The following is a 27,751-nucleotide window of genomic DNA, read 5'->3' on the forward strand; positions in this document are numbered from 1 at the left end:
TTTCGTACAATGCCATCTCGAGATAGGAACTCTTGGGGAAGATGCCTTTTCGTCGCACCTCGACCGTGTGAACAAAAGCCTCGAAGCGGTGACCGGAAATTGGCGTTGAAAGCGGTTCGGAGGCTGGTTTCAACAATGTTAAACTTGTTACAGCTGTTTAGGAGTCCGTGGGGAGGTATGTGCCACCTGCACATGTGTATAATCCCCTGAAGCGCTGCTTTTTTTTGGGGGGGGGAAGCGGGGCGGAAGGGGGGAGAGGGAGGGGGGGGGAGTGGAAAAGTCAGCGTGACTGCTTTGAAGGGCTGATTTTGTACATATAAATGCGAGGACAAACACAAAAAGCTGCAAAACTGCAGCTTGACGAGGTGTTTGCCCCTACGGTTGGCATGGCAGAGTAGGAACAGGAGTTTAAAGCATACACACAGGAAACAGACCGAAAAAAGTAAATCTCGCCTTAACATGTCGATATTACATACAAACATAAAAGAAAGCATTAAAAAGCACTATAGCTCACATTTTGTAAAAGAAACTTAATAAATGATATACATACACGCATATAGACACTCATAGATACATGCATGCATATAAAAATTACAGAACAAAACGGAGTACACAGGTACATAAAAAGAGAAATATTGGATATGTACGGAACCTTTGTACACACAGAAAAAAAGACAAAACTTGAAGAAAAAGCCATGTTATATACAGGTATGCATACACTCATCAATATCTGCACTACAGAAGTATCCACATAAATAAATACACACAATATTGGCAAAAGCAGTATACGGTACTTTTTATATGCTCCAGTGCACAGGGAATGAAGGCAATGCTGCTAAAACCCTTGAAAAATATTGGAAGTAATTTTGGCCAAACCCAGGTCGCCACGAGAGACAACGCTTGATATATTATTAGTTAAAAATGTTTTATGTTCAGCAGTAAACGTTTCTTTAAATCTCGCTTAGAAATTGTATTTTTAGCTATGCCACATTTGGCTAGTTAAAAGGCGGGCAATTCGGAATTGCAACCTATCATCGCCATAATTCGTTCTTGAAAAGGGCATGAACCATGTACTCCTTCCCCTTATTTCGTGCGGTACGTCCAACGGTTTTCTTTAAACTACATAGACTTAGATAAGCGGCACCGTTGTGTTGCAAGCTATTTTTATACTTTGTTAGAAGATTAAAGTTGTAGATACATTGGACAGGAAGCAGATTATACTGAAGAAATAGTTCGTTGGTGTGAGAGTCATAAGGTACAGTTGCAATATGTCGAATGGCCTTTTTCTGAAATAAATGCAGCTTATTAATATTTTTTGTGGAAGTGGTTAACCATACGAGGCTGCAGTAATTGATGTGAGCTGTGAATATAGCATGATAAAGAATAAGTTTAATATTAGATGGAACCACATGCCGGAACCTACAAAGCACCCCACACGCTTGAGATAAATTAGTGCAGATGTGATCGACATGAGCATCCCATTTTAAATGTTCATTTAAAACAATGCCTAATGTTTTTGTTTCACAAACGATACAAATCTTTTCAGATCCAATATACAAACTAAGGTTTCTGTCTACAGATCTTTGAGCTGGTGAAAATAACACTGCTTTAGTTTTCTTAGTATTTATTTCTAATGAGTTCACTTTAGTCCATTTGTGAAGCTTTTTGAGGGTTATATTTTCTAAATGCAAAAGCTGAGTAGTATCACACGATTGAAAGAAAATGCTGGTATCATCTGCGTAAATAATAAAGTGTGCAATGTCAGTAATTTCTACGATATCATTGATAAATATTGAACAGCATTGGCCCTAGAAGGCAGCCTTGCGGAACTCCAGCCCTTACTTCTTGGGAAGCAGTGGTGTTCCTTGATGGCTACGACCTGTTGCCGGTTACTTAAATACGATTGCAAAAGAGTAAAGGGAAGCCCCTGGAACCCATAATGTTGTAATTTTTCAAGCAATGTTCAATGACTAATTCTATCAAATGCTTTGTAAAAGTCTATAAATGTACCTAACGTTACCTTCTTTTCTTCAAATCCCTGGATTATTAATTCTTTTTGCGTTAGTTAAGCAAATTCCGTTGACATATGTTTATGAAAACTGAACTGTTTTGATATGATAGATATATACAGATATATATATATAATGATATAATACAGGGGCGTTGAGGTTGGGTACTTGGAAGTACAGCTGTAGTTGGGCAGGGTAGTGGAGAGGTCTGTGTGACCACGTCATGGTGTGACCTACACGTTTCAACCCTTTAAACGCAGCTGAAGCGCTGTTCTGGGTGGGGGGGAAACGGCGAGGAGCAGCGCACCCCGCACTTGTTTCGAAAACAGACCTGATACCACAGCAATTTTACAATGTAAATTTGGGCACAGAAAACATGTTGGTTCTCGTCATTTGGATTTCATTACTCCGCGTTATTGTAAACAAAGCACTGGCTTTAAAGGGCCGGGAAGGCTGGTCTACGGTCATCATGTCACCCCTAAAAAAGAAACATCAGGGTATAAAAGCGCGTGATCTGTTATAAGTTTGATTCCAAGTATATTTTTAACATAATTAATGAAGTGTGACGGTATATTGTATTGCACTGTTCACATGCTTGCTTTGTATTTAATTTATTGTTTGAGCCTGTATATTGTTATTAGCTTTGTATAATTTCTGGAAACATTATTATTTTCTATATGTAAACCACATTTCTAGTGTAACTTGACTAATCTCCCCGTGTACAATTGTTTTGTATACTTGCTAACTTAACCACTCCCTTCTGTAGCGCCCTCAGAGCATTGAAGGTATTGAAATAATTAAATAAATAAATAAAATTAGCCGAACTTCTCGCAAGAAATTCGAGCACACTCGCCCTGTTCCGTAGCCAAATTCTTTTTTTTTTGGGGGGGTGGGGGGGGAAATACCTTTCGTCAAAAGGCGAAGCATAGCAGGCGGTAACATCACTTTGACGTTCCAAAACAAGCTCTTAATGCGAGTTTTCCGTGTGACGAATATTCCGGCAACACAAGAATTCCTCGTATGAAATGACCTATGACGACTTGGCATTTCTGACCAGTTTACCTGTGACGAGTTGGCCTATGACAAGTGGACTTGTGACGAGTGGGCCTAGACCCTATGGAGCCAAGCCTCAAAATTTGTGCGTTCAGGCTTACGTTTTTCTGTCCCCATTGAATTCCAGTCTGACTCTACACAAACACTTCTGTCTCCAAATATGCAGAACTTCAACAAGGCCCTACCTTTCAAAGACAAATAATGAATTCACATGGTTGTTATTTTAGTAACCTGATAAAAACATGTAGTACCTCCTTTGTACAACACAACTTAAGCATGCAGTGTAGCAATGGGAACAAAAAACTTTATTCAATTAGGCCACTTATAACACTACGAGTGAACCAGGTACGATTGTGTTGACACATCCCAACATTGCAATCCATTCCTTTTCTCAAGATTCTACTCCACAGTTCTTGCCACCAGAATTGGAATTATCCCCTGCAGGGCTTCAACTGGAAATATGCACAGTGTGAAATCTGAGCGAAACTTTTTTCTTAGTTATTGAAGCATCTTTTCTGACCTACTATCGATTTCTCTAAAACAGTGTGGCACTTTGCTAAATCAAGGGACCTTTGCTGCATTAGGGGTGGCTCATTCACAAAAGACGATATGTGCTTAGTGGACACTGCCTTTTGTAGATGCAGTAGTGCAATGCTTAGTGCACAATCCGGTGAAGCCAGTTAAAAAGCCACTTACTGAGGAACATGACGTTCCACACTGACATACTCGATAGGTTGTAGGCACTGATAAAGCAATTTCTAGTTAAAAACTCTAAACAGTAACGCAATGACTGCAAAAACAAACTCTTGTTCTTCCCAGTTTTGAGCTTCTCAATTCTTCATTTGAAATAGGCAGTCTACAAAATAAATTCGCACTTGCTTCTGTTCAAAACAGCGAGTTTTGAACCCCACACGTGCGGCAGTAGGAGCTTGGTCACACCCATAAACAACTGAAAGCACGTCGCGGACATTAACCGCCGCGAGATCAGTTTTGTAAACACAAAGCCGACAACTGGCCAGCTCTTGTAGCACGGCGTAGAGCACACACACACACTAGACTCGGAACAAACAAAAAGAACACCGACAACACAAAGGACCAATTGACTCGAGAGCACATGTTCATGACAGCTGCATCGAGAGAAAAACGCTTTCTTTCAAGGGGGCATTAATTGTTAAATCTACTGGGTAAGTCACAGAAGTGACGTAGAACGCAAACGCCTCGAATTCAGCAAAATGAAGAAAAAATATGCTTCTTCCCGTGTACGCGGCTTTGATGTTCGGCTACAGACGCTGCCCGAGCCGCGCAACACTCGTACTACTTTCTGTGCTACGCGATGCGCAACGGCATGTAGCGGAATGATGGGCTTGGCTGAATGACTTTTATGTGCTTGAGAACTTGTACCACTTAGGGCACGTATGTATACTGAGAAGCGACCAACGCAACTTGCTTTTCCGCTGTCTAAACGCTGCTCGCTACACGTGAAAGACGCGTACCCGCACTCGTGCAGTTGTCAAACGGAGCGAAGCGGCTATTGTGCACGCATTTTCTCAGCAAAAAGAAAAAAATGCATTAACTACACGTATGTGAGGACCTGGCAGCGTAGTGGATCGTAATAGTAAAAGTTTGTTAGTGTCAATGCACTCGCGACGCGTCTTACAGCGTTGCCTTTGTGTCGGCGTGCCTACATCTGTCAACGCAGGTGTTGGAGGTGCTTGCCGGCTGCTCATGGCCGAGACAAAACGCGATGAGAAATCAACCGAGTTTTTATGCTGCGAAGGTTCGATTAAAGCGATTAAAGCCCCCATGCAGCGCATTAGTCGGCGCGACTTGAAAAGCTGCCGACGCTTTGGTTAGAACGCGACCTTCTAGTAACATTTGTTTTCAATGAGCTCTCAAGACTTTTAATACATCATCCATCACGTGGCGATTCAATCTTGGGCGGGAAGCGCAGTCGGGAGCGTGTCGCCGTCAAAAGTCGGCTGACAGTAGGGTACGCGATCAGGCTGCGTTCCCTCATTTCAAATGGCGGCGTGCTACCTTCCAAATTACGCAGTTCGAAGTGGTCGCGTATAAACTGCGCCATTTCACGCGATACGACAAAGCCGTATCACCTGCAGCCTTGTAAACCCATGAAAAGAAGGACTTATGTGCCCCGTGCTCACGCTTCTTTTGAATTAAAAGTGCCGGCGATCAAACGAAAAAAAAAAATCGGAAACGCCGCCCATGGTGCCAAGTGCACACAGTCGAACATTGCTCCGGACGCTCGTTTCTCATCGTTGAAAGTGTACGGCTACCTTGCCAAGTACTTTTACCTAGTTGCGTGCTATGAATTTTGCAATAAACAAGATGACCTCAGAGATTATTCAAGAATACTGTCGTAAATTCGGACGACTTTTTTTACTCGCCGGGTGATGCCGGCTTTTGTTGCTTGCGCAGCACGCGTACAGCGCAACATTTTGAGTTCGTCACGGCGTGAGAGTTCGAGGCACGCTTTAGGCGCTTTTACAACGCATGTTTCGCACTTTTAAAGTACAAAGTGACTCTTTTAGCATCCGCTGTCATCCGTCGGGTTACCGCAGCTAAGCGTGCTGAATATGAATCAGCGTGGTCTGGCAACTAATAATACAAGTATTCCGGGAGTTTTCTCTGCTGCCTATTTAAAACTCTAGCTCAAATTTCGAACAAATGTTCACAGACATAAATTTTGGTAATTTTTATTAGTCAATTTCGAACTGACTTTTGATAACACCAAAAAAAATAAAAAAAGTGCCGGTAGGACGCCAAAAATTTCAACCAATGAGCTTGGTCGCTGGTGTCACGTGACCAAGTACTATATATACGAGGGAGACCGGGCAAGACCCTTCTCTACCGTGCGGGCGTCGTCCAGTTCGTGTGCGTAGTACGTGAGATAGCTCAAAATGGCAGACGGAGATCAGCAAGGAAACTACACTGAGGGCGATTTTTCCGCTGATGGACAGTACGGCGATTATAATGAAGGCCAGTTCACAGACGGCCAGTACCAGCAAGAAGGTGAAGGCAATGGGCAGACTAACGAAGCCGCCCAAAATGGCTCCGACGGGAAGACGAATGAAGACGAGAGGTAAATATAGCACTTTGGCACATGCTCTCTGCTTTGTGGAATTTCTCGAGGCTTGTGATCACTGTTTTGGCGCCTAGAACATTGTAGTGATTTTGTGCGTGTTGTAAGATGTGCTAAGTAGATGCCTTTTCGAGCTTGTCATACATGGCGGCGGTCGCCCCCCTTTGTTCCCTCTTGAGCGTTAGCGCCATTTTGTTTCAATCCTCAGTAATCCTTCAGCCAACATTGCCATCCGTGCCTATAAGTCTACCCCGGTGGCGGCGGTTGGTGGCACGATCGTGGTTTGCGAAGTATTTCGTAAGTTTTGTGTGCTTTGCGTATTTTGTGGTCGAGTAAATGTCGTCGCCGGTATCGATCGGCATTCCCGCCCAGCACACCCCAGTGTACTTTGATTGATGCATGCGGTGCTGCAGCCCTGCTCTTGCTGATCTCGTGCTTGTTCGTTCATGAATTAACACATAGTGTTAAACTTAATGGATTCTTTGCAGATAATCGGTGCTGCTATCTGGAGGTGTCCCCGAGTAGTGTTAACGTAACGCTCCAATATCGGCCGGAGCGCGGGGGCCCGTGTCTACGGTGTAGGGCTCGCGCTGTGTCGCCCCTTTCGATGGATGCTAACGCTGCTTTCATTTCCGACAGGTGTGCCCAGCTCGTCACACCAGGAACTTGATGCGCAGCGCTGGCACAACGGTACATTTGCTGAGTTTCTCCAAACTAAGCAATGTAATCTGTGCTACATCTTCAATGACTTCAAGCGCCACTAGTTGTGCGCCAAGTGTTTTTCTCTCCCCTTCTCTCCCACATGGAGGATTTAGCCCAAGTAGCTCGTCCTTACCCCTAAGCAAGATAAAGAAGAGTAAAGCCCCACTTGCAGCGACCCAATCACTAACTGCAATGGCCACTCTTAAGTGTTTTCAATTTGCAGTTGCTGCCTTTTGTAAGCTTCCTTTGTTGCTGTAAAGTCTGCAGTGTAAGGCGAGTGTATGTATGGCTTGTGTGGTCTGCCAAGTGTAATTTTAAAGGTAACGTAAGTAGACCCATTTTCCTCATGCTACAGTCTTTGTTGTTCGTACGAGCTGGCAATATGTTGAAGCCTAGCAATTCTCTCTTTTCTAGGAAACTTTTTGTCGGAGGCATCAGCTGGGACACTGACAACAGTGAGTGGTGTCAAAGCTTCGTGCACCCGAGTCTGTTCGTTGCTTGCTAGTGTTGACGGTCCTTGTGTTGTGCGCTCTGTGCAGAGGACCTTCGAGAATACTTCTCGAAGTTTGGCGTCGTGGTCGATGTGAACATCAAGACAGACCCCACAACGGGCAAATCGCGAGGCTTCGGTTTCGTCACCTTCAATGCCAAAGATGCGATTGAAGCGGTAAGTAAACAATTCACTGCCCACTGTTCCATTTGTGTGATGCCTGTTCACATTCTCGCAGGTGCTCAAAGCAACACCACACACTGTGAAGGGCAAGCAGATCGACCCGAAGCCGGCGAAAGCGCGGCCTGGCATCAAAAAGATCTTTGTCGGCGGGCTGGAGTCTGACATGCCGGAGGCCGACATCAAGGCCTACTTCGAGAAGTTTGGACCCGTGAGTTGACACTTTTGCGTGCTGAAGTGTCGCTGTGCACAGCTGCAGTGCATTAAGCGCTGTCTGGCCTGCAAATCGCTGCAGCTGTGCAAAGCTTCCAGTGGTTTGTGCGAGCGCAGTTGCATGTGCTGCGATGTGCGTGGGTTGATTTTTGTGGTCGCGCAGGTGGAGAATGTGGAGCTGCCCTTTGACAAGGCAAAGAACCAGCGTCGCCAGTTCGCGTTTGTGACCTTTGAGCGCGAGGACTCTGTTGAGCTGGTGTGCCGGGAGCCCAAGCAGAAAATTGGCAACAAGGAGTGCGACATCAAGAAGGCGACCCCTAAGCCCGATGCCAGAGGCATGCGGGGCGGCTGGGGTGGTGGCTTTGGTGCTGCCGGTGGCCGTGGAGGACGCGGTGGTGGTCGAGGTGGCCGTGGACGTGGAGGAGGCAAGGCTGAGCATTTTTTGTTTGGGCCTCTCATTTTGAGGGGTGGTTGGTCTCGAGTGCAGGGAGAAGTTGATTTTGTTGTTTGACACGCAGGTTATCAAAACCAAGGCTGGGGCAACCAGGGCTACGGCGGTGGCGGCTACGGAGGCGGCGGCTACGGCCAAGGTTATGGTGGCGGCTATGGCCAGGGCTACGGTGGTGGCTATGGTAACTACGACTATGGCAGTGGCTATGGCGGAGGCTACGACTACTCCGGGTGGAACTATGGCGGCAACCAGGGGGGTTACGGAAGTGGATACGGTAGGTAGCTGGGGGAATTTGCCGGATGAGACTGTACATTTGCTATTTGTTGCCGCCAAGTTGCTTGTTTTCCCCTTTTGCTGTGTAGTTGAATAAATGTAGCCACCCCCTGTTGTTTTGCCGGCACTGGTGCCTTACTCGGTGGTGGTAGGAGTGCACAAGCAACTTGTGGTGTAGTCAGTGCTCCCTAGTGCTTCTCAAACCACTGTTGGGGCCAGTGTTAAAGCGCATCGGCAGTTGGGGTTATGTTTTCGCTAGGCGCTTGTTTTTAACGAGCTGGTGGTGGCCCCCGCGTTAATCTTACTTTCTGTTGTTTGCAGGCCAACAACAGAGTAACTACAACAAGACGCGCCGCGGTGGGGGCGGTGGCGCCGGTGGTGGAGGCTACCACCCCTACAGTCGTTAAGGGGGAACATGTAAAGCGTGATGACTGGACTCCATTGTGCCGTCTCATTACTACTACCCTCATCTTCCATGCCACAGCCAGATGATGGATTTTAAAAGCAGTAGCATCATTCCTCCCTTCTGCCTCCCCCTTCATCGAAGAAAGCAACAAAACCACTGATCTGTACATAGGACCACATTTCTTTCATTGTGCCAGTAAAAACTGATTTAGTCATCCAAACATGGAGTTGTGCAGTTCTTCAAGGGCCTCTTGGCGCTGCTTCATTCGTTCCTGCAAGGGAAAGAAAAGCGGCACGCGTTAGACTAGACCGCTGGTGTAAATAGCATCTGTTCGATGTGCCTTGATACGAGCTCCCACATATTACTGGGCGTATTGCCTCTCCCCTCCCCCCGCTGACTAGACCACAATTGTTTTGTGTTCTACTGCCATGCCGTTCTCTCCACTAGTCCCCGTGGCTGTAAACATGTGGGCCCTGTTGCTTCAAGGCACGTCGGATACCAGCGGTCCTGTAATGCATGCTCAACGGGCGGTTACTGGGCTTAGACATTGCTTGTTGATGGGCCCTGCGAGGGAAATTGTTTTGCGAGAGCTCAAGCAAACTGAACCGGTTCAAGCAGTGCTAACTAGCACTCGTGTCTGGGAAGAAATGCAAGTTTTGGGGTAGGGGTGGGCTGACTGGTTCCTCCAACTCTTCCACCTTGTGCGATTGACTTGGTGCTGCTGAATGCTGTTTGCGAGCTCTCTAGGTAGATCAGTTTGGTCTTGTTTTGACCAGTGGATGGTTTCTGCCCAGTAGAGAGTTTGTAAAAGTGGTTCAATTTAGGCGAGGTGAATCGGCAGCTAACCATTCGTGCAATCTGGGGTGCAAACTAGGTAGTTACCCTGCCTTGTGCACTTCACTTTGTTGGCCTAAGTACATACTGAGGCGTGTGAAGTCTAGTGGAATACTTGGGGGGGGCTCTTACATCTGCACTACCTTTATTAATAGTGTAAGCGGGTGTGCAATGGGGTTTTGCTGATAGCTGGTGCACAGAAGTGTCCAGGTCGCAGTCACACCAGCAAAGTGCCAGGTCAGTACGAAGTATGGCAACTAGTAGTGGTGCACAACACGCTTGTCTATATCAGTGTTGTGTACTTCTGCTTCAGCCAGAGTCATTCGGAGTGAGCGAAGCACTGCATGTCTGTTTCAGCAGGCCAATTTCTACATTTTTCCGGTATAGCCACTTCAAGTATAACTTGCTGCTCTAAAGAAGTGTTGTGCGCAACTTTCGTCTGCAATGGCGAGTTCTAGTTATGTGAAAACAGCCAAAAGTTTTTACAACTGCCACTCTGGTAAGGCTGGGAGTACTAAAGCTGCTGTGATGTAGACTATTCCCTCTGCACATTACAAAAGTATATACTGCTGTGCTACTACGCATGTGTACTTTTTTTTTCTCTCCATTTGTGATTAGTTCGCTGCATTTCAGTCAACCAAATCTTCAAACTTGAACAAGCAGTTTGTACGTGGCAAAAATGTGAATTGCGAAAAAGCTGCAGCTGCCCAACATTGCAGTCAAAGCTAATGAAAATGTTTCTGATACTTCTGAAGAAGTGAGGCAATCTGATTTTTAGGGGGGGGGGGTTAGCCTGGTGTGCCCATTAAACCACGAGATGGGTGTAGTAAATTGATCTACACCTGAGCAATAGCTATACATGAGAGAAATGCATGGCTACGTGTCTCGGGTGGCAATAACAAAGTGACTGGAAAGTTCACCACCTATAGGGCACCAAATGGTGAAACTTGGTTAGGAAGTTCTTCCACCATTTTTGTAGCCATGAGTCGCCGCATTGCTGCGGTCATGTCGCAAGGAAAGCGGAGCTGTTATGGCTCTATATCCAGGGAACCATACCTTCGACTATTGGGCCTCACTGAAGGAAGCTAAGGATTTAGCAGTGTGTGCTAAAATTATTATTTGGTGGCTGAGAAATGTTGCTGCAGGGGAACATGGGTGTCACAGTGCAGTAGCAGGCACATTCATTGAATCTTAAGTGAACCAGAACGATGTATTCAGTGGGGAGTGGTGCTGTTATCACTGAGAAGTGGCTTTTGCGGAGCGGACTTCATATTTCTATCTTGCTACACAACACGAAAAACTTTGGGAAAGCAAAACCGAGCTCTGGCTTGGTGCCATTGTACACAAAGTTGGGAATCTCTGCTCACAGTGAACCGTTTTTTTTTCCCCCCCAGCGATGAAACGGACTGCAACTGGGCTACTTGTGCTAACTGAACCCCTGGGGCCGAATTCTTTAAACACTGGCGTTGTTTTGAAGCGGCGCGGTGCTGGCACGCAAATACATGTATTCTTGGGTTGGGGTGTTGCCTGGAGGTGAGGGAAGCCAAGAAAATCACGTGGGGAGTCCCAGAGGGACAAGCAAAAGGATGGAGCAAAGCAACGCCATAAACGACTTGCTCTGACCAGCATCGTTTAGAGCGGCGCTTTGCTCCAGCCTCTTGCTTGTCCTGGGACTACCCACATGATTTTCTCGGCTTCCCTTACCTCCAGGCAAGAAACACCCCAACCCAAGAATACATGTATTAGCATGCCAGCACCACGCCGCTTCAAAACTACGGCAGTGTTTTAGAAAATTCGGCCCTTGGTGTTTCCATTGAAAGCGGCAGGTGCGATTTGTTCGTAACGCAACATAAAAAGCTCTCGCGCTATTACGAATGCCGCTCAAGACATGGCACAGCCGCTTACCACCCTTATTAGTATTCGCCTTTAACTCTTTGATTCCCCCCCTCTTTTTTTTTGCACTGCAGCTGTTAACTTTTTTGTTGCTGCAATAGAAACTTTTATATTCAGAACGGTACGAGCTTAAAGAGTACTGACACGAAATTTTTGTGTTCATTTTTTTTCCACTGCTATGCGTGCCTACCAGCCCGCTAATCATAGAATGACACATTAGGCAGTCGAGCGCAGCATAAATATTCATTTATGGCGTTTATTTGTGTGAGTTTCGACAAAACTAACGCCGAGCAGCCGCCATGATGGGAGGTATTGCGTGATGTTGCCATTCTTGCTGTACCGCTGCCATGCAGACAAAATCTCGGCTTTGAAATTTCGTGTCACTACTACTATGAAGGGGCCATGCAGACAAAACGCAAGTTCAATTCGTTCGAAAGTTGCCTCATTAGAATCGTAGTGACACCACTTTTAACATACGCTTCGCTCAAATAAGCTAAATAATTAGGAAAAAGGGGAATGACCATGCGACCTACTAGCTCGTTTCCCGCAACAGAACCTACGATGTCATGCGGCAGCTGTTCGGTTGGCTGAGGCCGCCAAATGCAAATTAGATGGGGCTTACAAGCTTGTCGAACGATACTACACTGGCCAATTGGTGTAAGCGACTGTCTTGCGTGACCATACTTGCTGTGCGAGCACCATGTTTCACGAAATGATTATTTTCTACCTTAATAAAAACTAGCCAGGTACAAATATGGTCAAAAAGCAAAGGCAGGAAATGGTCCTTCGCAGTAAGGTGACACCATGGGGCTTACAAGCTTGCCGAACGATACTACACTGGCCAATTGGTGTAAGCGACTGTCTTACGTGACCATACTTGCTGTGCGAGCACCATGTTTCACGAAATGATTATTTTCTACCTTAATAAAAACTAGCCAGGTACAAATATGGTCAAAAAGCAAAGGCAGGAAATGGTCCTTCGCAGTAAGGTGACACCATCTAGGTAGAATAAAAAGACTACGGAATCGGCTGCAGAGCGGTTCTTGTGATGTCATCGCAGATGTGAAAACACGATTTGGTGGGAGAATGAAAATGTTGGCTTAAATTGATTAATTTCTCGGTGAATAAAGCATCATTTGCTTCTGGACAAGCGCTGGGGGCACTATAAAATACTAAATCTTTTCAATAAAATGAACTTGTATTTTGTCTGGATGGCCCTTTAAGCTGACAGCCCTTAAAACTTTAAATTTGTAGATGACTTTGTTGGCATCAGCCAATTGCAAAAATTAGATTTGCAGCGCTACAAGTCGAGTGTGGGAAAGTAGCTGGTGATTTGCCACCCTTTCCGATGTTTTCCTTATTGTATAATTTGGTTGAAGTTTGCGTTAAAACTGGCATGGGTGCCATTCTGAATAGGCAGTTTTTGAAATTGTATGTTGTTTTCACGCTCGCTTTAAAGAGAAAAGTAATTTCAGTTGTACATCAATAGTCTTCCATAGAGCCACTAAATAAGCTAGTGCCTCTAGTCTTCCCCAAGTACCTCCTGGGCTTGGCGGACTAGACAGTTTGACACGGTAATCTGGTTAATTACGGGCAATTTCATAGTTACCTTAAATTTCACTGGTTTTGGAGGGAGTGAAAGTTTGTCTTGTGGACAAGTCCTGCTGTACTCAAAAAAGTACAATGACTTGTAAAGCTGGGAATTTTGAGCTTTTGTAACATAAGAAATTCTGCACTGGACAAGCCATAATGCTAAGTGCGAGCAAATATATGTCCCCACTTATTGCAGGTCACTCCACTCGTTGCTAGCACTGCCAGTATTAAAGTTAAAAACGGCCGTATGCTTACGCTGTTAGATATGCACACGTCCACCTAGAAGGATAGTATTTTGATGAACGCTTACTCTAAGCCGAATGTGCCTTTTCCAAGTAATGCGAGGGTTCACATTCGGAATGGCTTTCCTTTCTCATATTGATTGGAAGTAGTCCGAGGGCAGACTTCTAAGCTGTCTGTTTCAAAATGTCCAATTAGAGCGATCCCTCAGTGACTCCGAGCAAACAAAATGATATGACACAAAACAAGCATGGCTTGTTGGTTGGTTTCTGTGCATGTCGGAGGCCCCATAGTTAGAATTACATCACAATTGAAACAGACGTGAAAGGGGCATTTTTGGAACAGACAAAACAGAATTCTGCCTCCGGAAGATGTATCAGCCAAATGTGTAACTGCTGAGAAAACGTACCAATGGTCATACAGACATTACAGGGTACTGCTGTATTATAAAGTTTATTGCTTAGTCAGGTACTTCTGTGATCTTTTCAGAGTTTAGCAAACACGGTGAAGGGAAGGCCGTAGAGTAGCTGAAACCCCCTTAAACAAAGGGCAGCTGGCTAATAAAAACTGCTTGCAATGAAGCGTCGTGGGCTTGCAATGGCCTGCTACCATGGCTCTTGATAAAGCATTTTTTTCCCTGCTATGCAGTGCGATGCTCTGGAAGCATTGCAGACCGCGGGCAGACTAAATATGCCGAGTTGGCAGTACTCTGGTCAGCTGTGCTTGTGCTTGTATTTCGCACAAAACTGAAGGGCCTCAACAGACCTCCTCCGGATCTGCCCGCGTGGCAGACTGATAAGTTACAGCAGACAATAATCATTAAATATAGTAATAACTATCAGTAATTTATGTGTGTTCATCTTCTCAGGACTTGGGGAGCATATTTGTAGTTACTACTATGGGAAGTGTACGTCATTTGGTTGGAGAGGGAATAGGATTCAAGACCTTTTCTATTTTCCTTCCATCTACACAGTGAATGCAAAATAGTGGCCTTGTGGTGTCTTAGCTAGCAAATTGTAAGAGAAGGTGGAGGAAATGGCTAAGGCATCCTTGCTTCTCTGATAATAAAAGACCTGGAAAGCACCGTACACCACTTTTGAACATCTGACAGAAGGGAGCTGCTTGGCGGGCTCCTAAAAAACTAGAGGCCGAGAAGGGGGTGGCCTTTGGCGAGTGCCAGTGCTTGTAGCCCTGGCCATTCAGTAACTAATGACAACTGTTGCTCTCTGTCTCCAAATGACAATTTCACTCCCTGCACTGCAGTTAAAAGAAAGTGGACATTCTGAGGCAGCTTGGTAGATTTTTTGCACAGGCAAGCCAAATAAATGGCAATGAAGTAAAATGTTTGCTTCATCAAAGCGACAAGAATAGAGCTTGGTTGTTGTAATGGGTGACACTTCTGTACACTTAATATATTCACCCTCTACCTAGTGACCAATATGCAAATCCTGCATGACATGAGAGAAAGAAGCTCGTTTATTTGGCAAGGTGCATGCATTCCGTAATGGTCCACTTTTCTGATTGCTTTTGAGGAGTGCACAGCTTTACTGGAAGTTATGGCTCCACTAACAACACTTCAATGTGTATCTGTAATTCAGTGTAATGGTGGCGCCATCCACATGGAGAAATTCACAAAGGCTATCTTCATTCATTTATTGGGCCGACAATACAAAAATGTAACTCATCGGGACTGGGATAGCATTTGCTTACATCGCCGTACAATGTCAGATCGAAATCATACATTTCAGGACGCTGTCAAGCCGCAGAGGTGGCGTTGAAAGTAAACCAAGCATGAATTATCAATTGACACAAGACTGTCTGGCTGCAACCGGGTGCTCTGTTTACTTTTGGCAGCACCTGTACTGTAATACTTCCAGCTTTCCGCAATAAGAGAAGTACTGCACGCTTGATGCCGATACTTACCCCCGTATTCTGAGTCCCTCCTCCACTCGAGCCTCCGCTCGAGAGAACCCTTGAAAGCGAGTTTCGGTTTCATAAACTAACCTCCACTCGAGTGTCTCCTCCAACGGAGGAGCCGCTCGGCGATTTGGAGGAGCCGCTCATGATTTGGAGGAGCAACTCCAAGGTGTCGTCTGTGCTACCTTGAAGCAGCCCTCCAGTACTATTTTCAAAATGGCCGCCTACGCTCCTCTCGGTTCGAGCCGGCTGTGCTCGCTCGCCTCTTTTCCGGAGCATGTATCCCGCATTGACGAGGCATATAATGAAGGTTCAGGGGATTTCCGTACCCGCACCATGAATTTGCCATGTCAGCGCATAAGGTACTGGCTGAATACGCTTGAGCACTTCAGCAAGGGCGAATTCGTGTCGCGGTGCCTCTTTACCAAATCGATCATTGCTGGAGCTGCCGAGGTGGCTGCCGAGCCAAACGCCGAGCTGCCGAGCCAAACGCCAGCAACCGCGGCCACCCACTGCTCCCTGCGTTCCGGCTGCTGGTTACGTTGCGATGTTATGGCGCCGGGACATTTCCAGTTGTGATGGGTGCCTTCGTTAACGTTTCGCCGCCGACGATACGCGTCGTCAGGCGTTGGAACTCGTAATTCGAAGCGTCGTGATGTTTTCTGCGATGGCGGGCGAGCTCAGAGATATCTGTGCGGACTTGTCTTTATCCTCGCAATGACAAGGTTGTCGCTGTCATGTACCGAAAGTCATCGCTCCGTAATGAAGGTGTCACACTAACCTATGACACGGCTACCGTAAGCTGCTTACAGTGCGTATGAAGCAGACGATCGCCGTATGGAAGCGAGCGAGCGTGTCGTCTGCTCCAAAGCCCAGTTTTTCTTTTTTATTTTTCTTCGAGCCGCCTGCGCTGCGAGGCTCCGCCCCTCTCCAAGTGCCCGTCTAGCCCGTCGCTTTGTGCTCGCCTGCTACCTCGCGCTTGCGTGCAGTCGAAGGGGGACATTTCTACCGGGTTCACCGTGGTGCCTGTAAAATTACACACGCACTAATTTGTAATTTGAACATTATGTCGGCTTTGAGCTGCCGATAGTGTCGTGAACCGAAAAGAACAAATAATTAGGCGCTCACTGTGTCGGCAGTTCCGGTCTATGATATGCGCTCGTCACGCATGGAAGCAAACCGCCCTATACCTCCAGCCCTTCCGCTGACATATCGTTATCTTGGCTGTCATCCGGAGGGGGGGGCCCTGAAACTTGTAGTAATCGATAGGATCAGAAAGGACAGGAGACACAACGGGACACGTGGAGACATGGAGCAGCATACACAAAAACAAAACAGATTTATCGTCTGCTACCGAAGTGTGTGTGCAGTGTGGCCAGACCAGAAAACAGTTATTTCTAGTTGTGTCCACCTGGTTCATGTTATTTTCGTGCTCCTCTCAACCATACAAACTAATATTTCTTAAAATAGCTGTATAATTACTTAACAAAAAATAAAAACTTTAAAAAGTTATATTTCTTAGGCGTACTTTTATGTCTTGAATAAAAAAAATTGCCATAACCTCGCCCCCAGATGCCTTTCGCTGCTCCTCCGAAACTGCGATCTCGAGGGTCCCTCCAAACGAAGGATTTCCTCGGAGGGTCGACGTCACCACGTTTATGAAATGCCTGGAGACCTCGAGTGGAGGCGTTGCCCTATCCTCCACTCAACGGAGTGGAGGAAGCACTTCGAGGGGAGGAGGGATTCAGAATACGGGGGTTAGTAATGCACATCACTAGCAGAAATGTAATGTGTGCAACATTGCCATGTTATGAAGGCCTTGCAGTGTCTCGTAAATAGCTTTGTGTAGCACAGATACCAAGTCACACAGACAGAGTAAGAACAAGACGACATCAGGGGAAACTATGCCTGCTACGGCAGCCAGGTAATGTCACAACTGCTTGACCTAGGTGGAGCTAGCGGCATCTGTCACGGGAGAAGAAACTGCTGTGATCAGCATTTCACTGGGAAGCCCTGGAATAAATTGTGACTGGTACCCTCCCTTCACTGTCACAGCTACCAAGCTTTGTAGTCTGCGTTTATTTTTCACGGACATAATACCAGCGCTGGTAATCATCATTTCATAAGATGGAAGAGTCTTTTCTGAGCACTTCTGGTAGCACTTGCATGTGAAATCAACTAAGCGTACGGGCTAATGCATATTTTTGAAAGCCTACCCTATGCTAATCTAAAAGTATGCCCATAAGACGTGGTGGATTTTTCAGCACGTGGAGCAGGACGAAAAAGACGTTCAGAGCTGCATAGTACCCCTCCCACCCTTAAAAAAAAAAAAAAAAAAAGTTTTCTAGCTACTGCTAACTACTTTGGCTTTACACCATTTGGGTCCAAGTATCCTTGAGCTTATTTGCATACTAATCGTGTATATGATCAGTGCAAGTTGGCACAATTGTTTCACAAAGGGAACAGAAAGGCCACACTTGCCTTCTGGGCCTTCAGTGCCTCGTAATTTGGGTCATCTGTAGGCAGCTCATGTCGGCACACCGGGCAAGTGTTCACCTGGATGCAAGGGATGTAACACAGCAGAGATGTAAGCAGCTGATGCGAACTGGTATTGCGTACCAAGACACATTTTTATGCTTCCCCTCGCCAAGCAATACTGAGAAATCTTAACCAACTTGCTGCCAGCAGTTGAGTACCTACTTCGTGAATTGAAAATACTTGGAGAAGTAGTGTATCGCAAAGCTAACTCCCTTAAAAGGATCAAGACTACAGCACAGAAAAGCATCTATCTGTCCCCTTCATTGATCTTGTGTTTTTCTGCACTGGAGGCTTGATCACGTCGAACCAACTAGTCCAAACTTTAAACCTCCCTTGAAGGGAGCATGCATCCCACTCTACAGAGTGGTTGTTGAGTTTTAATTTTTCGTTGCAGAAGTGCATTGTTCATGCAGACTAACATAGAATATTGCCAAATTATTCACTGAGGCATCTGACAACTCAACCCAGCTTCATCAGCTGGGTTGGGCAATTTTTAGGACCTTGGTTCAATCCTGGCACAAAACTCTTAAAGAGACACTAAGGTATAGGAACAAGTTGTTCTCTATTGGTAAATTGCAGAGTTGTGAATGCAAATATACCACTTGCAGCAAAAGCAGCAGCTAGTCAGTAGCATTAAGGGGACACTGCAGTGATTTGTGAACACAGTGAGATTACTTGTGCAGATTGGAATCCTTAGGCCACGTTTCGACCACTCTGGGTGCGTTTACTCGAATTTATTTAGTACAAAAATCAATTCGAAGGCGCTGTTTACCTTTCATCGTCATCATCCCTACAGACCGATTTGGTGATGTCTCCTGTGATGCGCAGTATTTCTTCGAGTTGGCTGCACTGTGGTGCAGCTCGCCAAACTGCTGTAGTTTCTGATGGCCCTGCCACTGGCGGGCCGTTGGAAAATTGATCACAAAATGAGAACTGCCTCGACAAGCCCAGAGGAATGTAGCTTTATTTTGTTCATTTGTAGACTGTGTTCGACTTAGTAAAATTTATTAAGTCCAAATAACTCTGGACTACCACATATGTGATACGTATATTGGCTTAAATGTTGCGCTGACTTTGCTTCAGTGAAATTGTATGCTACATATGCGTGTGCGACTGGTATGCAAATCTAAGGTCAACAAAGTTAATCTAGGTAATAAGGAATTGAAATCACCTGAAGCTTTTATCTCAAAAAGCGTAAAACCCATGTACAACAAGCAGTTTTTACGCAAGGTGAACTTGTGGTCTGGAGGACAACCACACATCTGTGATCACTTTTACTGCCTGAAGGAATTCAGTCGCTGGTGGTCAGCTATTTGTGGGTGTGCTAGGGAAAAGCTTACTGCACAAGCTTTTTTCAAATGTGCTCAGCTAAGCAGCTTGGCATGCTGCAATCCCATTAATTAAATGGCAATGTGCAACATCAAGTGGTAGTCTTCCGCTTGGCAGCGATCTATCCACTCTTGTGGTTCAGTGGTAGTGCAATGTGACGGACGCATTGCACTATGCAGGTGAAATCCTTTTTTTTTTTTCACAGCTGATTTTTTAAATTTAAATAGTGCCCTCTATACCGCACTCATGATTTTGTGCGGCAACCTTCATTGCTCCACAAGCGAGTCTGCAGACTGCGTGCAGACAGACACTGACATGCTGGCAAGTTTTTGCCGCCGCCGGTATACCATTAGTCAGTGCGGTGACATGGGCACTGGCAGCTTTCAGACACAGTGCCAAATCAGCCGACTGTTGGCCTGGTGTGAACGGGCCTCTTACGACGCAGACGAGCCAGGTGAGCTCCAAAGGGGCAGGCGATTCGCCTCTCAGTTAAGTGTCTCTGACGATGTGGAAGTCGTTCACCCACTGCGCATGCCTTGGCTTGTCATTCGGTGGTGAATGGTACGATACTTGTTTGCCGTAAGTGGCGCTGACAGGCGTATCCGACCGATTCTGCAGTCGACAACATGGCAGAAGTGCTGTATGCTGATTCCCGAGATATCAAGAATGAGCAACCAAGGTTAACGTCAGATGACAAGCATATTGTTGCAGGGAACTGAAACCAAAACTAATCTGGACAACTTTAAAAGCAGCAAAAACAGATGCCACCAACTTTTCTTTTTATTTCTTTCCGACGTCAATAAATGTTATTTGCCACGAACTTTTCTTTCTATTTTTTTTTTTTCGACTTCAATAAATGTTATTCAACAACAACTACACTCCTACACACATGTTGTAAATAATGAAGTGTTCCCTTGAACAAAAAATGACATTTACACAACTGCAAGTGTGTATGTATTAACTATAAAAACTAGTTTTTATAGTTTTATGTCAAGCGTACTTTTGTCACTCCTGTAGTTGCGCACACAACAGGTGGCACATGGTATTTTTCTTTCCGCCTTTATACTGCTTTGCAGCTCAGATAAACTATGAAAAGTATGTTTATTTAGGCTGGTCTGCGGCATATACGCACACAAACAGAAGTTTAACAAACTCACTTCAGTGTTCTTTTGATGGAGAAATGCTAAAAGTGCTTTTTCGACAATTTTTTTTTGGTGGGAAGGGGGAAGTGTGCCCTGAATATTCTCCTGCCCTTCGATTTGCAACACCACAAATTAACGGTGGACTGGGATTGGCAGAGTTTGCCCAAACACTCTTCTAAAACAGTACATGTCAATGTAAAATAATTGCATGTGGGAGCCTCTGTTGGGCACACTTTTTTTTTTTTAAAGGCCAGAACTTCAACCCTCACACATAATTAATATTTTTTACTACAATTAAAATTTGTTTTAATTTCAGTCAAATGCTTCGTAGCACCGTACAAGTACAGTCACATAATTTATGTGGGTCAATGCGCGAGCTCGAGTGCTTTGTTGTTGTTGGTGTCTGATCTTGTGTGTTAAACGGTGGCGAAAGTCTCAGGATTACTGGTGCAATCGGCTAAAAGTCCTGCTCAGCTGTCAGCGAATGCTGGGAAATCACGTGGGTACTTTCTGCTCCTTGTCCTAGGTGGTAGCACCTCCCATTGCTTGAACGACTTTATAGGCGATCCCCCTTCACGATGTTTGACGTGCTCTGCCGAGTCACAGAAAGATGCGAGGGAGAAACGGCCAGCTTTAATTATTTATTTCTAAACACAAAAGTCATTGTTTGCCATGCTTTAATTATTTATTTCTAAACACAAAAGGCATTGTTTGCCATCAAACGAAACCGAACTAGATTTGAAGGAAACCTTTCGGTTAAAGCAAGAAGTGGTTCAGCCTTTAGTGACCGTTTAAAGGGACATAGAAGTGAGCTGTAGCACCAACATATGGAAGTCTAGAATCCATAGGCCATGTTGCGAGTTCTTTAGGTTGATTTACATGCATTTTTTACAACAAAATTGCATTCGAAAGGGCCGTTCGGCTCGTACCATCCTCGCCAATTTTCTGACGTCGGCTATGACGACACACTGGCAGGTCCAGAGCGATGAACATATGATTAAGCTGTGTGTTAACACGGCCTAAAGGGACCCAAAAGCTTTAGCGGACAGAGTGGTCCTAGAGCTATTTTTTTATTTACTAACCAATTTTAATGAAAATGCACAGTATTGTGGAGTTCTTTGTGCTGATTTAAAATCTGCAATTAGATTTTTCGCAAGTTGTATTATTTTTTTAGATAATGAATCATTAATTGCCATTATTTTGAGTCAATTACAAATTACAGAATGGCAATAACCTCGTGGCTAGGCAGCAAATGACTAAAGAATACAATGTTGGAAGAACTTTCTTGATGTAGCTATTTTTGCTCATTTTACAACGCACTGAAGTTCACTCCTCCCAAGCTCTGCCAGAATTGGACCACAGGTGGTGTCAATTGAATACAATAATAATTTTCCAAAGCTTCCATTTGAAAAATCTGTTTCCAACATTGTATTCTCCACACATTTAGGCATCAGAAACAAAACGAATTACAGTTGCACCCGCTGTAGGTGCCGAGACATCCGAGGGCGAAATGCTGGCTTCGCATTGCAAGAAAAGTGCCGTTTCACCATCGACTTCTGCGCGAACTGAGCTGTAGAGTGCACTCTAAAATGCTATTTACTATAAAATATGGTGCCTTTTGACGAGGAAATTAGCAGACTGATAGAAAAATGGCTATGGATGTCGAAAATGCCATTTTTCAGAAAACGGTTTTTTGACCGTTTTTTGGCCCAAAAGACCCATCTACGTGACGGATCATACATTTCTCTCTCAGTTCTTGATCGTTGACCAATGATGCCTTGTTTGTTGTGACAAAGAGAATACTAGATGTTTAGTATTTGAGAACTGGTGGTGGCTGAGCCATCACTCGGTGGGGTGTGTTGGCCTCAGAAATAAATGCCTAAAGCTGGCATTTCTCTCTCCCGTTTCCATTACATATTTTTGCGACGTTGAAGAGCACATCACAAAGTGCCCAGAGCAGGCCAGGACACTATTATCAATTTAACTCATCGCCGCCGTCTTCCCTAGTGCCGGCTCTCGTTGCGAAGATTGCAACTCAATAAGAAAGGACTTGGTACCGTGGTGCCTAGGCAAAGTTGGTTATTGAGCCCTGCCCTCTATAGGTGGGGCTTGATGACCCCGGTGCCACTTTCAAGGATGTGCTGCTGCCTGGAAGCAGCTGCTGAAATTAAATGTACAATTTCTCAAGCGGTTGTCGACAGTTTCACTTGAAGCTGATTGTGCTGCTTTATGTATGCGTTAGTGGTAAGCTGTTACGGTGGGCTCTTGCATTCATTTGCGTGCATGCTTGTTTTGATTGCACTTATACGTAAGGTGAAACATTTCAACGAAATTCAAGCTGAAGCAAAACCCACCGCCTGGGCTCAGGCATCCTATTTTGCAACGTTTGCTAGCTGAGATTTCTGTCCTTTAAAAACCGGGCCATCTCCACTAACGAGAAACCTGAGGAGGAGCGAAACATGCAGTGTACGAGTGTATTCAAAGATTGAAAGTCTCTCGCCGCACGGTGTGCAGTGTTTGTTTCAGAAAAACACTTTTACACTTTTGGCACTTCCTGCAAGAATAAGCTGCTGCTATTACTGCAGCGAGTGGTATATTTGTATTCACGACACACTAATCTACCAACACAGGCCAATTTGCTTTTGCATTGTAGAGTGTCTCTTTAAACATGCAGCCATTGAGTTATATGGCATGACCGGGGCACAATGTTTTTTTTCTGCTGCCCATTACAGAGAGACGCCCACTGTATAGTCAAATAATGGATTTTGTGGGCTAAACTGCACAATGCAGACAGCACTTTGACACGTTCCCTTCAGTGTCCCTCTAAATGATTTGAAAAATGTTTACTCAAGCTTAAAAAAAAAAAAACCTTGTCAGACATTTTATGTGAACAGCGTCCACCATTGGGGGCCGTGACAATCAACAGCAAGCACTTTTTTACTTTAGTCAACAGAAGCCACAGGCTAATTTTATATGTAAAGAACCTGCAACTGTTAACTTTTATGACTGACTACAGTGAAAATTAACTGATCCACAATACGTTAGTGACTATACCACATTTTCAATGCCTCTGTTCAGGCTTGAGAACCTTTCTGTGGTGTCGCCAGTTGGTGTGGGAAAAACAGTGGACATCCCAGTAGAAAAATGTTTATATAGACTAACGTATGGGTATCAGCTGGATGGTAACCCAACATCTTGAAAACAATAACTGCAACACGGAACAAACACGGGGAAGATTCAAATGAGGCCTCGTGTGTGTCTGCCCTGTGCTGCAGTTCTTTCTCTTGGAGCTTAATTTCGGCCAAATTTAGTAATGCTTTCTGTGCATTCTTTGCCATTGAGTTAGACCGAGGAGAGTTTGGTTGTTCTTTGTGGCAGTAGCCAGCAGTACACAGCCGCCACGATCATCGACGCAGCTGGCACTGTGCACAAGTTTGCTTCCTTCCAGCTCCGTTTAGCACCCAGGCGGCAATCTGGGCAAGGGGGCACCACTCGATAAATAAGGTCAACTGTGAGGTGGTGAATGTCATTCTCTGGACATGCTCACACTAAAATTTAGAGCCCTTTCACTGCTGTGAAGATGGAAGAACAGCGAAGCTATATTGGTGGATACAGCTGTATTGGGTTGTTTTTGGTGACTTACTATCCGGATCGATTGAAGGCACATACACAGAACTTCCTTAAGTGAATTCAGAATTAATTTTGATATGATTTGTTTCTGAATAGTTCTGGTGAAACAACACTTACAACTGCTTTCGGTAACCATACTCCCACTGTAGACGGCCAGGTATTGGCAGCAGACGGGAATTGTGTTAATGCTTGCAACTTCACTGTGCACTAATGAATTATGACAAGTAAATGAAACTTGGCATAATGATAGAGTTGTCTTAGCAGTTGAATTGTTTTAGGGCCAAGAAACCCGCATTATATAGAGATCTACAGAGCATTTTATACTAGCTCTGTAGCGAGCCCGTGCGATTTTGTCAATGCGACCTTACAGACGCACACAATTTTTGTTAGAACCTAGTGCAAGACAGCTTGCTGTAAAATGTTGTAAGGGGGAGGCTCGCCAGTAGCCATATCGCACAGGCTATCTGAAACAAGATGACGACAACCTATGGCAAATTTTGATTTTGATTGTAGGGTTTAACGCGCCGACGCAACGCAGGCGATGAGGCGCGCCGTAGTGGAGGGCTCCGGATTAATTTTGACCACCTGGGGATCTTTAACGTGCGCCGAAATCTCGTACACACGGGCGTTTTTGCTTTTCGCCTCCATCAGAAAAGCGGCCGCCGCGGCCGGGAATCGAACCCACGACCTCGTGCTCAGCAGCGCAACGCCTTAGCCACTGAGCAACCTATGGCACATACTTTACTCAACTAAGCCAATGTAGGCTTTGCACCCCTTGAGCAAACCTCAAAGACCTTTCTTGATATTTGCTTTTCCCACTCCCCAGCTTGTAAATGTGCTGTTGCTGCTATACAGGTGTTTGTAAACTTGATTTAGTGGTAAAATGAACCTCGTTTCTTACTTTAGTGCCCTTCTGAAGGTGCAGTTTGTAATGAGCAAACTTCTGTAGTCCAATTTCAAACTAACATACACACTGATTGTTTTTATTATTTTCTAGTGTAGCAGTTGGCAGTCTTGGCTGTATTTTCAGTTTAGATACGACATACCACAAGTTCTAGATACGGCATACCACATTGTATTTGTCTGTTAAGCACCCCTTAACTATGCCAGCATTTTACAAAATGACTGAAATTGTATTCTGTGTAGCTGCCCTGCAGGCATTGAAGTCAAAGGTGTAAAACCTGGAGGGGGGGGGGGGGGGGGTTAGATTGTGTTTAGAGACAAAACTTGTAATGTCTGAAAATGACCAACCCATTGTGAAAGCAGGAAGGTCTGAATATTCGAGAACACTGGTCTATGAGCAGCCAGTTTTGCCACAACCGGTTGCCATAATTAAAAAACCTGTGCAGCAGGCATTGTTGGTTTTGGTTTGCATAGGTGGTAAAAACCCTCCACCTCAGTTTTAGCCTCTACCAAAGATGACGTTTTTTTCAACTGAGGAGTATAATCAAGTAGCTGTTAGTCTTTTACAAGTATGCAACAAATACAGACCACTTGCAGCCATGGAAGTATGCAGTCATCGTGGAAGATGTGGCAGCAGGGCATCTCCGTCACAATTTCTTCATGCCCAAACTCCTTCAAACAGATTGGGCATTTTTTCTCTGAAAAAAAAAAAAAGTACTTCACTTTACCTATAGCAACTTATATGCAATGAACTGTATTGGGTTGCATATTTAATATGCAGAATGGTGGTGTTGTCATTGTAGCCATGCTAAATTTATTGCTACCAGTAACAGCCTACTGCCATGTTTTTCTTTCGATCAAGCCACTGTGGATACAGTCCATATGTGAGGATCACTCCATGTAAGTATTCAATGTGAGTAGAATTACTGTCTCGGTGTCATTTACACGCAAGAAAACTCTGGTCTGAACCGGGGTCCTTCGTAGGCACAGCAACTGGCTTGAAAAAGTCCTCCAAATGCGTCCAGTAGTTTTGTTTTGAAGTTATGGGACTGACAAGGCAGGAGGACAAGTTGACTGCACAAGTTTATATCCAAGAACAATGCCTATTGTGTTGCAGAATCGCAAGCTTGTTGCACACAAGTTCACAAAACGGGAGCAGAGGCCGTGAAGGTCCCAGAAACAGGAAATGAGCATGTGTGCAAATAAAAAGAGGAAACTCTAGCCCATAGCAAAGTCTCGCCTGAACGCAGTAGCAAATGCCCTGTGTGGCGTGCATGTTGTGTAGAAGTGGGATATCTCTTCATTTTGAACTACAATAAATGGTGAGTTGGCTCAAGCCTCCAGACATGATACTGCTACTGCAGCAAAAGGCGAAAAAAAGGACATGCTCTCGCAGTCCCATTATAGCTTTGAATGAAGCTTTAAATGAGACGTGGATGCTAGGGCTCATTTGTCGATCAATTTTGAGAGTTCGAAACTTCTTTTACCATACAGTAGTATTCTGGACAGGGAAATAAAAAGAGGCAAACTACATAATGGCTCCAGGTTGCGCATGCTGTTCGTACGGAACCTGGAGCCTACAACGTCGTTGGTATTTTCCGATATGGGTAATGCACGAGCTGAACGGGAGTGGAAGCAGTAGTTGCGCGGCTGCGGATAGCGGGGATACTGTACCCGAGAAGATTGAAGCCAAAAATGCCTTCATTATTGAAAAGATAAGTTCAAAAATTTGTTTCCCTAACTACTAGCAGGATCCACTTTAGTATAGGTATAATCTGGTTGTGGAAGTGATACGAGGTCTGGCGGGGTAAAAGGGGGAGAGGAGCGGGAAAGAGGCGTCACTTTCGGTTTCCTGCTCGCCAGGCTAGCGGGGAAGCCCACCGTTGTACGAACATTTTCTGTTCGCGACTTGGTGTCGCGCTGGCCGAATATTAATTCGCACCATCCTGCACGCTTTCAAGACGGCCCGGAAAGGGCGCCGCAAGTTTTTGTGTCCACGAACGGCGGTGCACGGTTGCAATGAAGCGTGTGCGTTAGGTGCCAGTTTGCTTACCAGGTTCATCTATGGGTGCTCGCTTGAGTGACTGCACGGCTTGCTTAGACGCTGGCGGCTTGTGCGACTCGTTGGGGAAAATCCTTGGGGAGAGAGAGAATACATACATCCCCGCATGATGATTGAGGAAGTAGGATCGCATTACCGTTCTGATATCCGCCAGGTTATGCTTACCTATGGTACTCCATGTCGAACGTGGCTCCCAATCCAGTGTCGATGAGCAACCTGTAAGGAGATGTGTCACCAGAGTGAGCCTTGATCATGCGTACTTCTGCAAGTCATGGTACTTGTACGTCCCAGCGTACAAATCAGCCGTACCGTGCCAAGTGAAGCGCGTGGTTTGGTTCTTCGCCGGGGCCTAGTGGCACGCAGTTGTGCTCATCGAAGTAAGATGCCATTTTTACAAGCTTGTGCTAGTCAGTCAGTCAATTTAGAACAGCGTTGACAGCTACACTAAGAACGTTGCGTCGGCGCGCGGAGAGAGCGTCTGCTGCGTCTGCTGCGCGCGGTGTGCCGATGTCGTTGGCGGCTGCCTATGCCACTTCTTCCTCGTTCGCATGACTTTGTAAGTTTAATGCACTAAGCGTTTTAAAACTTTCGTGGTGGATTGGTGTAAATCTTATTTTCAATTTGAGGCAAAACATGGCTTTTGTTACAGTTAGAGTGTTCCAGAGCTTTTTGATGTAGGTTGTACGTTACCATAGCTAGGTGGCACCACCGAGATCACAGAGAAATGAGAAAGCGGTCGGAGAAAGGCCAGATGAAGCCAGTGATGAAGCCAAGCAGTGGCTGCGGCTTCATG

At 45.3% G+C, this 27,751-nt stretch overlaps 2 protein-coding genes across 7 annotated transcripts; one reads left to right on the forward strand and one right to left on the reverse strand.

Moving 5' to 3' along the window:
• The first annotated feature begins 5,907 nt into the window (after nt 1-5,907).
• On the forward strand, nt 5,908-9,097 carry LOC144154955 (heterogeneous nuclear ribonucleoprotein A/B-like). Of its 5 annotated transcripts, none has more exons than XM_077686109.1 (7): nt 5,908-6,162; nt 7,261-7,319; nt 7,404-7,531; nt 7,593-7,745; nt 7,911-8,172; nt 8,266-8,379; nt 8,793-9,097. In XM_077686109.1, exons 1-7 carry the CDS (start codon nt 5,981-5,983, stop codon nt 8,876-8,878), a joined length of 984 nt encoding a protein of 327 aa, XP_077542235.1. In that variant the 5' UTR covers nt 5,908-5,980; the 3' UTR covers nt 8,879-9,097. The 5 variants fall into 5 exon arrangements, with proteins under 5 accessions (XP_077542235.1, XP_077542236.1, XP_077542232.1 ...); XM_077686110.1 differs by having other exon boundaries at nt 8,281-8,379; XM_077686106.1 differs by having other exon boundaries at nt 5,909-6,162; nt 8,266-8,472.
• Nucleotides 9,038-27,576, reverse strand: LOC144154956 (E3 ubiquitin-protein ligase RNF181-like). 2 transcript variants are annotated; one of them, XM_077686111.1, is made up of 6 exons: nt 27,268-27,576; nt 27,124-27,174; nt 26,950-27,032; nt 25,485-25,594; nt 17,836-17,910; nt 9,038-9,148 (listed from the first exon to the last, which is right to left on the reverse strand). In XM_077686111.1, exons 1-6 carry the CDS (start codon nt 27,345-27,347, stop codon nt 9,089-9,091), a joined length of 459 nt encoding a protein of 152 aa, XP_077542237.1. In that variant the 5' UTR covers nt 27,348-27,576; the 3' UTR covers nt 9,038-9,088. The 2 variants fall into 2 exon arrangements, with proteins under 2 accessions (XP_077542237.1, XP_077542238.1); XM_077686112.1 differs by lacking the exon at nt 17,836-17,910.
• Between the last annotated feature and the right edge of the window lie 175 nt (nt 27,577-27,751).

Source organism: Haemaphysalis longicornis, unplaced genomic scaffold (genome assembly GCF_048455015.1).
Source record: "Haemaphysalis longicornis isolate Haplotype H1 unplaced genomic scaffold, Haemaphysalis longicornis Haplotype H1 scaffold_1, whole genome shotgun sequence".
In the NCBI taxonomy this organism is placed as follows: domain Eukaryota; kingdom Metazoa; phylum Arthropoda; class Arachnida; order Ixodida; family Ixodidae; genus Haemaphysalis; species Haemaphysalis longicornis.

Bases quoted from the DNA above. Each gene is read 5' to 3' on its own strand.
- LOC144154955 (XM_077686106.1), top strand. From the start codon at position 5,981: ATGGCAGACGGAGATCAGCAAGGAAACTACACTGAGGGCGATTTTTCC. The intron at 7,532-7,592 runs GTAAGTAAACAA...ACATTCTCGCAG, and splicing joins CCAAAGATGCGATTGAAGCG to GTGCTCAAAGCAACACCACA. The intron at 7,746-7,910 runs GTGAGTTGACAC...GTGGTCGCGCAG, and splicing joins ACTTCGAGAAGTTTGGACCC to GTGGAGAATGTGGAGCTGCC.
- LOC144154956 (XM_077686111.1), bottom strand. From the start codon at position 27,347: ATGGCATCTTACTTCGATGAGCACAACTGCGTGCCACTAGGCCCCGGC. The intron at 25,595-26,949 runs GTAAGCAAACTG...TTTTTTTTTCAG, and splicing joins AGCACCCATAGATGAACCTG to AGAAAAAATGCCCAATCTGT. The intron at 9,149-17,835 runs GCAAGTGTGGCC...TTTCCCTTGCAG, and splicing joins AGGCACTGAAGGCCCAGAAG to GAACGAATGAAGCAGCGCCA.